At 49.1% G+C, this 15,867-nt stretch overlaps 2 protein-coding genes across 2 annotated transcripts; both read right to left on the bottom strand.

Annotated features, from left to right (window-relative positions):
• Window positions 1-1,166: 1,166 nt before the first annotated feature.
• On the bottom strand, window positions 1,167-2,153 carry LOC141651211 (uncharacterized). The gene has a single exon (XM_074458932.1). It carries the CDS (start codon window positions 2,151-2,153, stop codon window positions 1,167-1,169), a length of 987 nt encoding a protein of 328 aa, XP_074315033.1.
• Window positions 2,154-3,822: 1,669 nt separating this feature from the next.
• LOC141651210 (uncharacterized) lies at window positions 3,823-13,108 on the bottom strand. Its single transcript, XM_074458930.1, has 3 exons — window positions 13,054-13,108; window positions 12,561-12,696; window positions 3,823-4,687 (listed from the first exon to the last, which is right to left on the bottom strand). The coding sequence occupies exons 1-3, from the start codon at window positions 13,106-13,108 to the stop codon at window positions 3,823-3,825; spliced, it is 1,056 nt and encodes a 351-aa protein (XP_074315031.1).
• Between the last annotated feature and the right edge of the window lie 2,759 nt (window positions 13,109-15,867).

Below are 15,867 nucleotides of genomic sequence, written 5' to 3'. Positions count from 1 at the left end.
AAAAGAAAGTAGCCCTAGCCACTACAATCAGTTGCTCCAAGCCTCCAACTTAGTAATCACTCAATTTAGCCGCTCCTCTACCCCTTTGTGTTTTGTCTCTTTTAGTCTTTTTCCATCTCAATTCTTGATTAATTAATTTCAACAATCTTTGATTTAAACTTTACCCAAAAAAAAAACCCAATCTTTTATTATTGATTTTATCAGTCTTTTATGCAAAATTACTTCTGATCATGTGACAATCCAAATCTAGTGCTCTTATACATTAGGTATTTTCATATTAGACTGAACCCTTCTTGTTTACTTGTGTAGTTATAATGATTTCGTTTTGATAATGTCAAATCTATTTTCTTTTGGCGTGATTAACAATTGAGCTGGATAATTTACATGTGTTTCTTTTATAAAAAAATCATTTTTTTTGTTTATATGATCATTTTATAAATTTTCTTTTTGACTGAAGGTTATTTAAATTTTAATTATGATTTTTGGGTGTAAATAACATGTACCCACTTGGTTATTAGTTATATTGGTTAATTATTAGCTATATTTATTTTCAAAAATTAATTACTACTAATAATTTATTATTATTATTATTATTATTATTATTATTATTATTATTATTATTATTATTATTATTATTATTATTTATACTTTATAAATGTTTTACTGTAAAAAAATATACGAAACCAGTGCAAATTTTGTTAAATCCGTTATACAAAACTCGTGCAAATTTTGTTAAATCCCAATATAAAAAGTATAAGACTGCTGTAGTATGCTATATATGCAATGGAATGTATTTTTTGAAAATTATATAATCAATTTATAACTAATAATTAGCCAATTATAAAAAATTGTAAATAATGTTTTTTTTTTTTTTTTTTTTTTTTTTTTTTTTGAGGAAAACACCCCGAAGGGTATTACTATATTAAAGATAAATCATACGCCGCCGCAGAGTTCGCAATATGAGGTAACAAATTCGACCACACCGTTTTACCAACTACCCTAGGAAAAATATGAGCTAAAGCATGAGCTACCGAGTTATTAATACGACCCGTATGCGACCAAATCACAGAATGAAAACTATTGGAAAGCAATAAAATGTCTTCAATAAGTAATAAAAACAGACTCCTCCCGTTACGTTGTGCTTGCAGCGCTTCAATCACCTGAAATCAGTCACTTTCCACCACAACATCTCGATGGCCACGAATCTGTGCCTCTTGCAAACCATCGTATACTGCAGCCGCTTCAGCAACCCGAGGATCCCACTCCGCGCTTCGCACTATCGTCATGCCCCATAACACCTCCCCTCTTTCATCCCGATAAACCACTCCCGTGCTAACCCCTTCCCCTTCCTTGACCCCCGCATCCACATTAATCTTGACATAGCCATTCATCGCCGTCTTCCACCCGTCATTCCCCCTCTCCTCCGTCTTCCCTTTCCTCTTATTCTGACAGCCTTGTCCTCCCTCACCCCCGGTTTCCAATTCCGAAAGAATGTCCCTGACACGGCTCGCAATTCTATCCGGTTCTATCATAGCCCCGTCAAACGCTACCTTGTTCCTATGCTCCCAGATCGCCCAACATCCTACCATATACTTCTCCACATCCCGCGCATCTCCAGCCCGCCAAATCTCCTCCACCCAGTCACGAACCTCACCCACCCCATCCATCATATCCCCCTCCTCAGCCCCATCCAAATTGAGAGAACTCCACACCCACTTTGCCACACTGCAATCTCTGAACAAATGTAAAGATGATTCGGAAGAAGAAGTACAGAAATAACAAGAAGAAGACTCATCTCTTACTCGAGCTGCTATGTTGTCCAAGGTTGCCAAAGCTCCGCTACACAGCTGCCAGAAGAAAAGCTTGATGCGAGGCCAAACCCAAACTTTCCATAGCCGATTCCATAACCATCTTCTTCTCTCCCAGTTTGACGGACCACCCGTGTCATTTAAATCCCCCACCAAGCAAGCATCTGCCATTTTGACAGTATACTCCCCGTCTCTGTCAAGGCTCCAGTACCACTCATCCCTCGGTAGGTTCGGGCTAGTGCGAATATTTAAAATACGGGTCGCTTCAGAAGGCAGGAACATACACTCCACAATCTCCTTATCCCATCCCCTCCCTTGCGGCTTTAGAAGGTCAGCAACAGTCATAGCTTCGTTCCCCGGTCCACACGGCGAAATCACCTTACCACTCTCATTCCCTTCGACCCACGCATGCCCCCACACCCTCGTATCTCGTCCATCGCCTATCCTCCGTCTCAGGTCTCGCTCCAACACCGTGCGAGCACCAAGAATGCTTCTTCACGTGTAGCTCGGTCTATATCCCACATCCGCAGTCATAAAATCACCCGTTCGGAAATAACGAGCCTTCATAACCCGAGCCCATAAACAATCAGGTTCAGTCACAAGACGCCAAGCCTGTTTACCTAGAAGTGCATTATTAAAGAGCTCGAAATCTCGAAAGCCAATCCCACCATCACTCTTGGGCCGGCATAAATGCTTCCACGAAACCCACGATATGCCTCTTTTGCCCTCCTCATGTCCCCACCATAACCGAGCCATCATCGATTTGAGAACGTTACAAAAATTCGCCGGGATTTTGAACACACTCATCACATAGGTAGGAAGTGAATTGGCCACAGCCTTTATAAGAACCTCCCTACCAGCCCTAGACAATAATTTCCCACGCCAACCTTGTAACCTCTTACTCAGCTTGTCCCGAAGAATGTCCGTGAGAACTTTTTTAGAGTGCCCCACAACCGTCGGTAAGCCCAAATATCTCTCCTGAACATCCACCTCCCTCACCCCAAGTCCCGCAGCTACTCGTTCCCTCACATCCCTTCGGACCCCTTTGCTGAAAGAAACGGTGGTTTTGTCCAAACTTACTAATTGACCTGAAGCTGCTTCATACCGTCGCAAAATATCATTCACCACACCCGCTTCCTGCTCATTTGCTTTCCCGAAAAAAAATGCTATCAACCGCAAAGAATAAGTGAGAAATGGCTGGCGCATTACTCGAAATCCATAACCCATTAAGAGTCCCCCGTTCCACAGCTCTCCGGACAAGGTTGGAAAGCGCCTCAGCACAGAGTATGAACAAGTACGGGGATAAGGGGTCTCCCTGGCGTAGGCCTCGCTGAGGGCGAAAACTATCCGTTGGGGCACCATTAATGAGGACAGAGAAAGAAACAGACGATACACAAGCCATTACCCGCGAGACCGAACCCCCATCAAAACCCATCACCTCTAGGACCCGTCTCAGAAATACCCACTCCACCCTATCATAGGCTTTAGCCATATCTAACTTAATTGCCATACCACCCTCCGTGTTGCTCGAACACTTCATATGATGAAACATTTCGAACGCAATAAGCACATTATCTGTTATCAAACGGCCCGGAGTAAAGGCACTCTGATTTTCAGACACAATCTCTCCAAGAAAACCCTTCAGCCTATTAGCGAGGACCTTTGAAACCAGTTTATACACCACATTACAGAGACTAATCGGTCAGAAATCTCTGATTTTATCCGGCGCCTTCTTCTTTGGTATCAACACAATATTAGTTTTATTAAAATCATTTGGGTCCAGCTCCCCGCGTAAAATACCCAAGACCGTCGCTATAACATCCGACCCAATAATATGCCAGAAAGATTGAAAGAATAGAGCATTCATACCATCTGCTCCAGGCGCTTTAAGCGGATGCATCTGGTTCAAAGCCTCCACAACTTCCTCTTCTCGGTATTCGAGCCATAACCTCTTGTTCATACTATTCATGACTCTTCCTTCCAAACCCATTAGCATATCATCGAAGTCCCGTGGCTATGACGAAGCGAAAAGATCCTGAAAATAGTTCGAAGCAACCCCCGCAATCGCCTCCTGACCCATCCTCTCAACCCCATTATCATCAATCAGCATACCTATGTAATTCTTTCTTTTTCGCTCTCCCGCTCTAGTATGGAAAAACTTGGTGTTACGGTCACCATCCTGTAGCCACAAAGCCCTAGAACGTTGCCTCCAATATTGCTCTTCTTGGCGTCGAAGGGTAGCAATTTCAGAGACAAGTTTCTTCTGCTTCCTAATATCCTCCTCGGTCCTACTCCCTTCAGATAACCGCTCCAGTTGTTTACATTTTTGCTCAACCATATACCCAATTTTTCGAATGCTAGATTTCTTCCATGCCTGTAATTCTCTTTCACACTCATTAATAGCCACGCCCAACTCACCACGCCCCTTGCCAACCCCTCGTCTAATCGCCTCCTCGCACCCCTCCTCACCAATCCACATTTGCTCAAATTTAAAACCACGCTTCGCCTCCACCTTCATAACACGCCTGTCTAGGAGCAACTTAATCGGCACGTGATCCGACCATTCCCGAGTTAAATGGATGAGTTTAGCATACGGGAACATTTCCAACCACGAGCTTGTGCACATGGCTCTATCTATCATACTCTGTCTGTTAGCTTCTCCTGCTTGCCCATTGTCCCAAGTGAACTGGTACCCCTCCCACCCAATATCAGTCAGGCCACAATCATCTACAGCTGCTCGGAAGTTGTTCATTTGCCAATGTGGTCTACTCCCCCCTTTCATCTCAGTCGAATAGAGGACCTCATTAAAGTCACCCATACATAGCCACGGCAAATCTGATTGCCCACTAAGGATTCGAAGTAACTCCCAAGATAAATGCCTATCCGAGACCACAGGCCATCCGTAGAAACCTGTAACTCGCCACTCCCTACCTCATTCCTTCACCATCAGATCAATGTGATGAACCGATGCCGTCATAAGAGTACAGTCAAGCTCCTTCTTCCACATTGATGGGGCATATTCTGCACCCGCTGACCAAGTCAACATATTGACCAAGGTCAAAGCTAAAAGACAACAAGTCAAAAGAAAAACGGCCTAACCGACAAAGCCTGTCGGCCTGTCACTTGGGTCTCGGCTCGGCAACTAGCCGGCCGAGAGGCATATCCGTGTACTCACATCCAGTCCCCTCGGCATGGAATCAACCAGGCCTGCCGGCCTGTCATGGGTCCCTCGGCCGAGGGTAAGACAGTCTTTCCACCTGCTACGCCACTTGGCCACTACGTGACAAAAGGTGAAAGTCTATAAATACTCCACATCTCTCATTGAGAAATAAACTGGAAAATCTGGTATAAAACTCCCTTATCTCTCTACAATATACTTTGCCAAGTTAAACATACAACTTATCTCTCTAAGTTTACTGACTTGAGCGTCGGAGTGAGTACGCTCGGCCCCAAGCCGAGCCCTCAGTTTGTTCATCTTTACAGAAAAGAGTGAAAGGAAGAGACGAGCAACGACATCATTCTACAAGCTCAAGTGGTCACAATCCTGCTCCGGAATTACACCCGGAACAATTGGCGCCGTCTGTGGGGATACGTACTAAAAGCTAGTCGCCTACATTACCAAAAAAAAAAAAAAAAAAAAAACCATTCAGCGAGCTAAGAAGATGTCAAAGCAACAAGAAATCGTGAGTGAAGGGCGCATTCTTCCAGGATGACACGTTCCGTATTCTCGAGATCGGCGATCCCCACCGGTAGGAGTCACCGACACGACGCCCGGGATGCCGAAAGAGCGAAACACCGCGCCTTACCGACCAACTCACATGTCATGGGACATGTGGTCGATGCGGCCAAATTAAAGCTATTCCTGGACATGATGGGTAGTACGGCGGTTACCCACATCACGACGACGAGGACGGCCGCATCCACAGTGACCAGGGCCATGGAGTGACCCGAACAACTTGTCCGGGAGCGATACAAGGAGTGGGCATGCTAGAACGCCGTAGAGCCCGTGGTGCCGTGGCGAGACCGAGTCCTTCCCCCACTCGCGGGAGGACAGCGTCGCGCGGCAACAACGAGGCCAGCCCCGAAGGAATGAAAGAAGTCCGACTCACCAAAGTCGGACAATGACCAGAAGCCCTTCCCGCCAGAGGGAGATAAGCCGGACTAAGGTTGCGAGGAGCCGATCGCCGCGTGTCATTCGACACGTGGTCGGCCCCCGCACCTATGTCCTCGAGATCCCCGTGCCGACTAAAGTCAAGCCGCCGCCCTTATCATACAAAGGGGATAGCGACCCGACCGACCATGCCGAGGCTTTTGAGTCGTACATGTCGGTATGGGAGCGACTTTGATGAGGTGTGGTGCCGAGTCTTCCCAACGACCCCGCATGGGATGGCTCGAGTTGGTACAAGGGCTACCTAATAGCTCGGTATACTTTTATGCCGACCGAGAGACAATTTCATAGCCCAAGATGCTTGCAACAAGAGAAGGGCCGTGGAAATATCGGATCTCCTAACTATCCGACGGGGGAGGATGAGTCCCTCCGGCTACGTGAAAAGATTCGACACTAAGGTTCAGAGATCCGTGAGTGAACACCGAACCGGCGGCCTTCGCGGCGATGAAAGGCCTCCCGAAAGAGGAGTTCAAAAACGAGCCGATCAAGTGCGAAGACCTCAACTTAGACTCCGCCGAGAAAGATGGCCGACCGAGCCGTAAAGGTGGAAGACTATCACAAAACCGGGTAGGCCACAGTGAAGTGGGCACCCGTAGAGGAGAGGAAGAGCCGGGACAACATAGATGAAGGTCGCCGTGACGGGAATAGGTCACGGCCTGAGAGATCTAATAGGAAACAACACTCGGCGGGCGCCGGGGGGAGTTCGGGACCGTACAACTAGAAGCGCACAAAGAGTCTCACCCCCGGTCGCTCCCTCTCCCGAGGTCTTTACCCTAAGCAAGAACGATGGACGAGAAGTGGGCAAGGCCCTCCAAGGCGAGGGGGACGGTGACACAAGCCGTTTTGCGAGTACCACGGCCACGCCGGCCATAAAACCGACAATCTGTCGACATCTAAGGAACGCCATCGAAGAGCTAATCCGAAAGGGGGCCTCAGCAAGTATGTAGCGGAGGCCCGGGGAACAAGCGCCGACGGGCGAATAGAAAATCAGTTTTTCAACGGATGGGAGTAATCCAGGTTGTCATCGGGAAAACGAACGGTGGGTCACTAATGGGCACAAACGGCACTGAATGAGTTATACCAAGCCATCAACTTTGTGCCTAAAACAGCGATCCCCGCTTCCACCATCCCCGATATAACCATTGGAAAGAAGGACTACGAGGGAGTCGTCGCCCCGCACAGCGACCCGCTTGTAGTCCACCTGGATATAGCCAACCACTTGGTCAAAAGGTGTCTGATTGACACAGGCGCCTACACGAACATCATGTTCAGGGAGTGCTTTCTTAATCTCGGTCTGAAAATTGGAGACCTGAGCCCTTGCATTAACCCGCTATACAGCTTCTCTGGGGCTGGCCTGGTACCCCTGGGGTCAATTAGACTGCCGGTGATGTTCGACAAGCGGATGCGGCTAAAAATGTTTTATCTCAGTTCGTGGTTATCGATGGTTCGTCTGCCTACAATGTTCTCATAGGCCGGGTCACTTTGAGCGAGGCCGATGCAGTGATGTCTATCCGGGCCCTAACATTGATGTACGTCTCGGACCAGGGGGAAGCACAAAAGCTCATCTCAAAGGACGAGAAAGATGAAATAGTCAATATCCAAGTGTCTGCCAGGGGGTGCAACATGCAATCCCTCAAAGTGGCGAAGAAATCGGAGAAAGGGAAGAGCCCATCCTTGCAGCAGGAGCGCGAACCGATGGATACTAATGTCGGCATGGTCGAAGGAGCCGAGACCGAGGAAGTGGAAATTGACCCAGAGCGCACCGTAATTGTCAGTGTCGACCTGGAGCCAAAATTCAGAGCTGATCTCCTAGACCTACTGAGGAAGAACAAAGATGTCTTCGCATACTCAGCTGCCGAGATGCCAGGCGTGAGCCGGGAGGTGATCGTTCACAAGCTGAACGTACTCTCCACCGCTCGGCCGGTCAAGCAGAAGATGAGGAACTCCTCGGCCGAGAAGGATGAGGCCATCAAAGCTGAAATAGACAAATTATTAGCGGCGGGCTATATCATGCCTTGTACTTACCCTGAGGGCTAGCAAATGTTGTAATGGTGAGAAAATCGTCAGGGGCGTGGAGGATGTGTGTTGATTTTACCAATCTTAATAAAGCGTACCCTAAAGATTGTTATCCCTTGCCTCGAATAGATAGTTTAATTGACGCCACGGCAGGCTACACTATGCTAAGCCTGCTAGACGCCTTCTCAGGGTATCATCTGGTATTTATGGCCGAGGAAGATATGCCTAAGTGCGCATTCATCACCAGTCACGGCACATTCATGTATAAAATGATGCCGTTCGGTTTGAAGAACGCTGGCGCAACTTACACTAGGTTGGTGGACAAAGTGTTCCAAAATCAAAAAGGGCGAAACATCGAGGCTTACGTCGACGATGCTATTGTAAAAAGCAAGTCCGACAAATGAGCACTTAGCCGATTTGGGCGAGACATTTTGTTCACTAAGGAAATATAAAATGAAGCTTAACCCAAAGAAATGTAACTTCGGTGTCCGGGCCGGTAAGTTCCTCGGCGTGCTTGTCAGCGCCAGGGGAATTGATGCCAATCCGGAGAAAGTCAAAGCAATACTAGACCTACCGGAGCCGAGAAATCGAAAAGAGGTTATGACGCTGACCGGAAGGATGGCGGCTCTCGCCCGCTTCATCTCTCGGTCGGCCGACAAGAGCACTCCGTTCTTTAAAGTGTTGAAGGGGAATACGAGACTCTAGCTGGGGGAGGAACAGAGCACGGCTTTCGAGGCAATCGAAAGCCCACCTTCGACATCTTAGGCCCTATCCAGACGACGCGCTGGGGGAGACGCTATATCTATACTTTAGCGATTACCTTGGCTACGGTCGGTCCGTAATCGTCGGGGAAGAAAATAAGCAAAGCAATACCCAATTTACTTTATCGCCCATACACTCGCTGGCCGCCGAAAGAAATTACCCACTAATCGAAAAGGCAGCCCTCGCCGTCGTCGTTGCCGCAAGGAAGCTGAAACCCTACTGCGACGCACATCCCGTGACGGTCTTAACCGACCAGCAATTGGAGAAAGCATTAGAAAAATTCAAAAAATCCGGCAGACTTATCAAATGGGCAGTGGAGCTCTCCGGCTTTGGCATTCAGTACAAGCCGAGGCCTTCGATAAAGGGGCAAGCGCTTGCAGACTTCCTGGCCGAGTGCACGTATCAAGAAGAATCACATCCCGGCATGTGGGAAGTGTATACCGACGGGTCCTCCACGGCGAAAAGCTCAGGAGCCGGCATCCTTATCATCAGCCCTAACGGAGACGAGTTTGAGCACGCCTTGAAATTTACCTTCTCGGCCTCAAATAACGAATCCGAATATGAGGCGGTGATTACTGGAGTCGAGTTAGCTAGAGCTGCCGGGGCGGAGCATATTGTGTTGAAAACAGACTCGCTCTTAGTGACTAATCAAATTCGAGGAGAGTATGAGACTCGAGACGATGGGATGGTAAGGTACCTGGAGAGGGTAAAAGCTGACACCTCAAAATTGAAATCTTTCCAAATACAAAGTGCATCCCAGTGTCCGAGAACAACCGAGCCGACGCTCTCTCAAAACTTGCCAGTTCAAGCATCAAAATGCCGGTCGAACCGTCTTTGGTGGATATCGAAATGCTAAAAGCATCACCGACACCGTCGGCATGGTGGGCGACATCGAAGCCGAGACGACGTGGATGACTCCGATAATGAAATACAAACTGACAAAAGAGTTTCCGGAGGACCATGATCTGTCTCGAGAAGATAAGAAGGATCGCTGCAAGGTACTTAGTGTTCGAAGGAGAATTGTATAGAAGGTCCGTAATAAGACCACTCTTGAAATGTGTCGGCCCCGCCGACGCGGAGCTTATTCGACAGAGATTCACGAAGGCATCCGTGGACATCACATGGGGGCAAGAACGCTAGCCCACAAAGCTCTCCGAGCCGGCTCTACGGCCTACCATGCTGAAAGATTCGGGCAAAAACCAAGAAGTGCAAGAATTGTCGATGCATGCTCCGATAATACATGCACCTTCCCGAGACTCGCAACTGAAGATACTTAATCCCCTACCATTTGCACGGTGGGGGATGGATTTATTAGGACCATTTCCGACGGCCTCCGGAGGAAGGAAGTACCTGATTGTCGACGTTGACTACTTCACCAAATGGGTCGAGGCTGTCGCGGTACCTGCCAAGACCACGGCGGCCGTAAGAAAGGTGATTTGGGAGAACATCATAACTCGTTTTGGGTTACCCCAAGTCATTGTATTTGACCACGGCCGAGAGTTTTGGAGCGACATGGTAATGAATTGGTTGGAAGAGCTCGGTATCAAATTTGCATACTCCTCCGTCCGCCACCCTCGAGCAACGGGGGGCGGAAGCGGCTAATAAAACAATGCGAACGGGTTGAAGAAGAAGGTTGAAGATCTAAAGGGAAGATGGTCTGATGAACTACCCGGCGTCCTGTGGTCCCTTCGAACCACGGAGAAAGAAGCAACAGGCTGAGTCCATTCCACCTAGTCTATGGGTTCGAGGCCGTCCCGCTAATTGAAGCAGCGGTGCCGACATTCGAACGCAAATCTTTAACTTGATCGAAAATGAAGAAGGCCCGAGAGCCTCCCTAGACCTGGTCGAAGAAAGTCGAGATACGGCACGCTCAACTTGGCAAAAGTATATCAAAACCGAATGAGAAGAGCCTACAACCGTAGGGTCCACAAAAGGGACTTGAGAGTAGGAGATCTAGTCTTGAGAAAGTCGGCCGCAACCAACAAAGGAAACATCCATGGTAAGATGACGGCCAATCGGGAGGGACCTACGGGTGGTGGTTGAAGAAATGAGGCCGGGGACATACCGGCTGACAGACATGGAGGGTGTGCCTCTAATGAGCCATTGGAACACAGACAACCTTAGGAAATATTTCGTATAGCGGCGGAGGTGTCCGAGACTGTTGTGGACACCCCAACGCGTGATTATATCTTATGAAGAGTGATCCAAGTTTTCCATCGAAATGCTTGTCCCCTCCGTAGTCGTACCAAAGTAGACGCTACGGCCAAAGCCGGGCAGTCACTACAAATGCAGTTGATACTCGCGAAAGCGACCAACATGCTTAAGAACGTATAAGTACAGTTGAGAAACGCAAATCTGACTGCCTCGGCCAATCCGGGAGTGGCAGAGAAAGCGATCAATATGTCTATAGATACGAATGCAGTCGAGCCGTGACCTCGATTGCCTCGGCCAAAGCCGGGAGTGACGGGGGAAACGACCGATATGCTAACATGTTTACAACAGCAGTTGGGAAGCGCAAATCTGACCGCCTCGGCCAGACCGAGAGTGGAGGAGGAAGCGACCGACATGCCAACATGTTGCTGAGCAAATTGGGAAACGTGAATCTTGCTACCTCGGCCTGTTCAGGTGCAGCAGAGGGCACGACCAATATGCTAAAAACGTTTAAGTACAGTTGAGATACGCAATCTAGTTGCCTCGGCCAAGTCGAAGGTAAAACGAAAAAAAGCGCTCAATATGTTTAAAAACGTAAGAAGACAACTGAATGGAGGATGAGATCAAAGCCTCGGCCAAGCCGAAGGCAAATAAACAAACTTCATTAAAAATGTTTACAAGTATGAGACAAAATAAAGTCGACGGCCGTCCCCATAGGGATAGCCTAAGCTTAACCTACCAAAGTTTAACAAAAAAGAAGGAACAACAAAAAGTTACAACATTAAGACATGAAGCGCCAAAAGGATGGCAGGGAGGAAAGGCTCAAAAGTTGGCCCCTGAACAGCTGAAGCAGTCCGAAGGGCCAGGTGAATCTGGTGACGACCGCCCGTCTCCCTATGCTTGTTGCCGCCGCCGGCGGCGGACAGCAGCAAAGATCACTGCGTCGGTGGACGGCCCGGAGGACGACTTGGCGTCGTCACGTGCCTTTGCCTTCTCGGCCTCCTCTCTAGCCTCCTTCACCTTCGCATCATGGGCCGCCTTGGCGCAGCCTTCCTGGCGGCCTTCGCCGCCTTCGCCTCGGCCGCGGCCTTGGCCTCCTCGGCGGCCGCCTTCTCATCCAGAAGTTTGTCAAAATATTTCCACGGAAAAGTGCCTTGGGGAAGGACCTCCTTAATCGCATCCTTGTAGCATCTTGACTTGGTCGATGCACGGCACACATTTCAGGGATGATGACGGTTTTCAGCAGCTCAATATCCTTCTCCCTCTGAGCAAGGATAGCCTTTGTGCCCTTATGTTCCTTCGCCTCGGCCAAATGCAGGGTCTTCCATCTTTCCCTCTGCTCAACCATGGCCTGATAACCGCCCTCAAGTTTGTTTCTCTCCTCCCGCAACTTAGCGGCATCAGCCAACGCGGACTCAACCTTAGCTCTTTCGACCAAGATCTTAGCTCTCTCGGCCAGGACCACCTTCTCAGCGTCCTCCTTAATCTTTCGCTCAGCGAGGAAGTCCTGCTTCGCCTTCTCGGCCTCCTCCTTAGAAGCGGCGAGCTCAAGCCTAAGCCGTTTGAGCGTAGGGGCAGTTTGAGCCACGAGCTTTTCTTGCTCGATAAGATGAGTGCCGGCAACTTCAGCCCACTTCACCAGCCTTTTGGCCAACCTAATGCCGTTCGCCCTGAGCTGAACGAAGGAAGCCTTCTCGGACGAGGCGTCAGCGGCGACATTTTTGTCGCCCATCTGCACAGGCTGCTTTTCCAATTGCCGTTCGGTGAAAACAATAGCTGGCGACGGCTGATCTAGAAAAAACCCAGACAAAGCGTCCATGTCAACATTCATCGACATATCAGAAAGCCTGTCATCAGGAATGCATAAGGAACCTGCTAAATCCGAGCCATGGGTTAGATCCGTACTAGTCCTAGCCTTCTTGGATTGAGGGCCGGCTGACCCCTTCTCTTTCCCTGCCTCGGTAATAGCAGCAGCAGTAGGCGTTGTTTCTTTCCTCTTATGTGAAGGAGGACCCTCCACAACGGTGAGGTCCTCGTCAACATTGACGACCTCCTTATCTTTTTGGACTATGGGGATTGGAGATCGAGTTGGAGTTGACGTCGTAGCCGCCGAAGACGTTGCTTTTGGTTTTCGGCGCGGCACGTTACCGCCAATCTCTGCTTGAGTCGCCCCCACGTCCATTGATTTCAACGCCTGCTCCATGAGTTCGTGCGGGGCCTGCTTGCGATCACGCGGCGCGGCCTTAGGGTGCAGTTCAACAACTCTCCTATCCTGGTCAAGTCCCAACTTGCTTAGGATGGAGACAGAGAGATCCCGGCCAAATCGATCTGCAAGAAACAAAGCAGGAGTTAAGCGAAAGAAGTAAACCGAGGCTCAAATATCGAAGCATAAAAGCAAAAGGGGGCCTCATACCGACCCCACTCACCCTGGCTGAGGGCCGGTATGAGGCCGATGTGACAAAGCGACTCGTCTTGAAGGACGATCTGCGTCGGAGGCATCCATCCCTTCGGCGTGCCATCCTTCTCAGCCTCGAACATGCTCATTGCCCGCACTTCGTCGTCTTTAAGATAAACCTTCTTGGCGTCCATCTTAATCTTATTACGGGAGACATATCTTTCATGCTCCCCTAACTCTCACCAAGACAAATTGACGCTGCGCTGGAAGGACCGGGCAAGTGGATAGTCCTACGGAACTTCGACATATACCCACCGCCCCTTCCGGTCTTTGCGGGACGTCGGCCTTGAGACGGTCACGTAACCCGGCTCGGTCTCGCACGCCTGTACCACCCCATGACGCCTTGGTAGTAGCCGAAGATGGTGGAGCCAGCGGAAAAGGTTCACCGTTGGGGCCTCCCCCTTAAAGAGACAAAACCATACGAAGCCAATAATCGTCCTAATGGCCAACGGGTGCAGTTGTGCCACGGCGACATTCATGGCTTTGATTATGTCCGAGACGTGTTCATTAAGAGGAAAACGAAGCCCATACTCCAGATGTCTAATATACACGCTTATACAACCTTCGGGAGGGCAACAGACTGCCTGATCACCCACAGGGACAATAATTCTATACCCCCTGCCGAAGTTATAGTGGTCTTCGAAAAGTTCAGGCCCGAAGGCACGAGCGAACTTGTTCGTCCAAACGAGATCAGGTTTAATCGAGCAGGCTTCGCCGTGCCACAAGTAATGCGGCCTCTCTGAATCAGATTGGGTCTTTTCCTCCTCATCATCATCAAAATCCTCGAGATATTTCTCGTCGATTTCAGGAGAAGACGACTTGCGACCCCCGAACCCTACCGGGGTGACAACCAGTGGCTCCTGTTCAGCGGAACGCGACGGTTCGTCCCCCGGGGTTGAGGTACTAGGCGGAGCGTCAGCAGCAGACATGGTGGCAATGAATACTTAACAAATAAAAGTTGGGGAAGAATTTGTTTTTACCTTGAAAGAAAGTGTTACGCCGAGTAAACGCTTCGAAAATTAGAGAGAGAAAACTCTTCGAAAAACTAGAGAGAGAAAATTTTTCTTGAAGATGAAATTTGCACAGCAAAATGAGGGGCATACTGCTCTATTTATAGAGCAAAGCCCATTCAGTGGACCAATCAGAGCAAAGCCCATGAAGCGTCCACCAATCAACACCAGGCCACGTGCCAAGCATGCGACCTACGTAATGTCAATCGACATACAAGTAATCCATCTTCTTCGACACGCTCCTTGGTATCTACTTGCCAACGCCGGTGATCAACCAAGCTTGGCGCAAAGACCGGCCGGGGCAATCAAAAGCACACGGCACTCCCAACCTTGGTCTCGCCAACGCCATTTCCTTTTCCACATTCGATGTCCATTACACAACAATGTGGAGGGGGATATGGTACGGCCCGAACAGACCAAGCCGAGTAAGAAGTTCGACATGCGCGAGAATACGCTCAACACGCATCGAAGGTCCATACCACGGCATAGACTACGCTGGGGGCAAATTGATGAGGCATATTCTCGCACCCGCCGACAAGTCAACATATTGACCAAGGTCAAAGCTAAAAGACAACAAGTCAAAAGAAAAACGGCCTAACCGACAAAGCCTGTCGGCCTGTCACTTGGGTCTCGGCTCGGCAACTAGCCGGCCGAGAGGCATATCCGTGTACTCACATCCAGTCCCCTCGGCATGGAGTCAACCAGGCCTGCCGGCCTGTCATGGGTCCCTCGGCCGAGGGTAAGACAGATCTTTCCACCGCTACGCCACTTGGCCACTACGTGACAAAAGGTGAAAGTCTATAAATACTCCACATCTCTCATTGAGAAATAAATTGGAAAATCTGGTATAAAACTCCCTTATCTCTCTACAATATACTTTGCCAAGTTAAACATACAACTTATCTCTCTAAGTTTACTGACTTGAGCGTCGGAGTGAGTACGCTCGGCCCCAAGCCGAGCCCTCAGTTTGTTCATCTTTACAGAAAAGAGTGAAAGGAAGAGACGAGCAACGACATCATTCTACAAGCTCAAGTGGTCACAATCCTGCTCCGTAATTACACCCGGAACACACATAAAAGCTAGACCGCCAGCTCTCCCCATAAAATCCACCTCTATACCGAAATACCCATCCAGTTTCTCTCTCACTCTCCGCATTTCACGACCACACAGTTTAGTTTCACATAAAAAGAGCATGACCGGGGCTTTCTTACGCACCAAAGCACGTAAATTATTTACAGTGTCGGGGTTGCCCAATCCCCGACAATTAAGACTTAGGAGATTCATTAGGCCCAGCGGGGTTGAGCGCCCTCAACCTCCGCCTCAGATATTAAGACGTCCTTTTCTGTCGTATGTTTAAGCTTCTTGCTGCCCTCGCCCCCAACATCATTTTCACGGCTTCTTTTCCTAAAATCACAGACCGTCCCTTCACGACTTCTCTCGATCACCTCCCTTGACAGCCTCGTCCACGTCCGTGGTCCCTTTTCCACCGTCAACACC

This window comes from Silene latifolia, chromosome 4 (genome assembly GCF_048544455.1).
Source record: "Silene latifolia isolate original U9 population chromosome 4, ASM4854445v1, whole genome shotgun sequence".
Classification (NCBI taxonomy): Eukaryota; Viridiplantae; Streptophyta; class Magnoliopsida; order Caryophyllales; family Caryophyllaceae; genus Silene; species Silene latifolia.
This window is presented reverse-complemented; position numbering and strand designations above follow the sequence as displayed.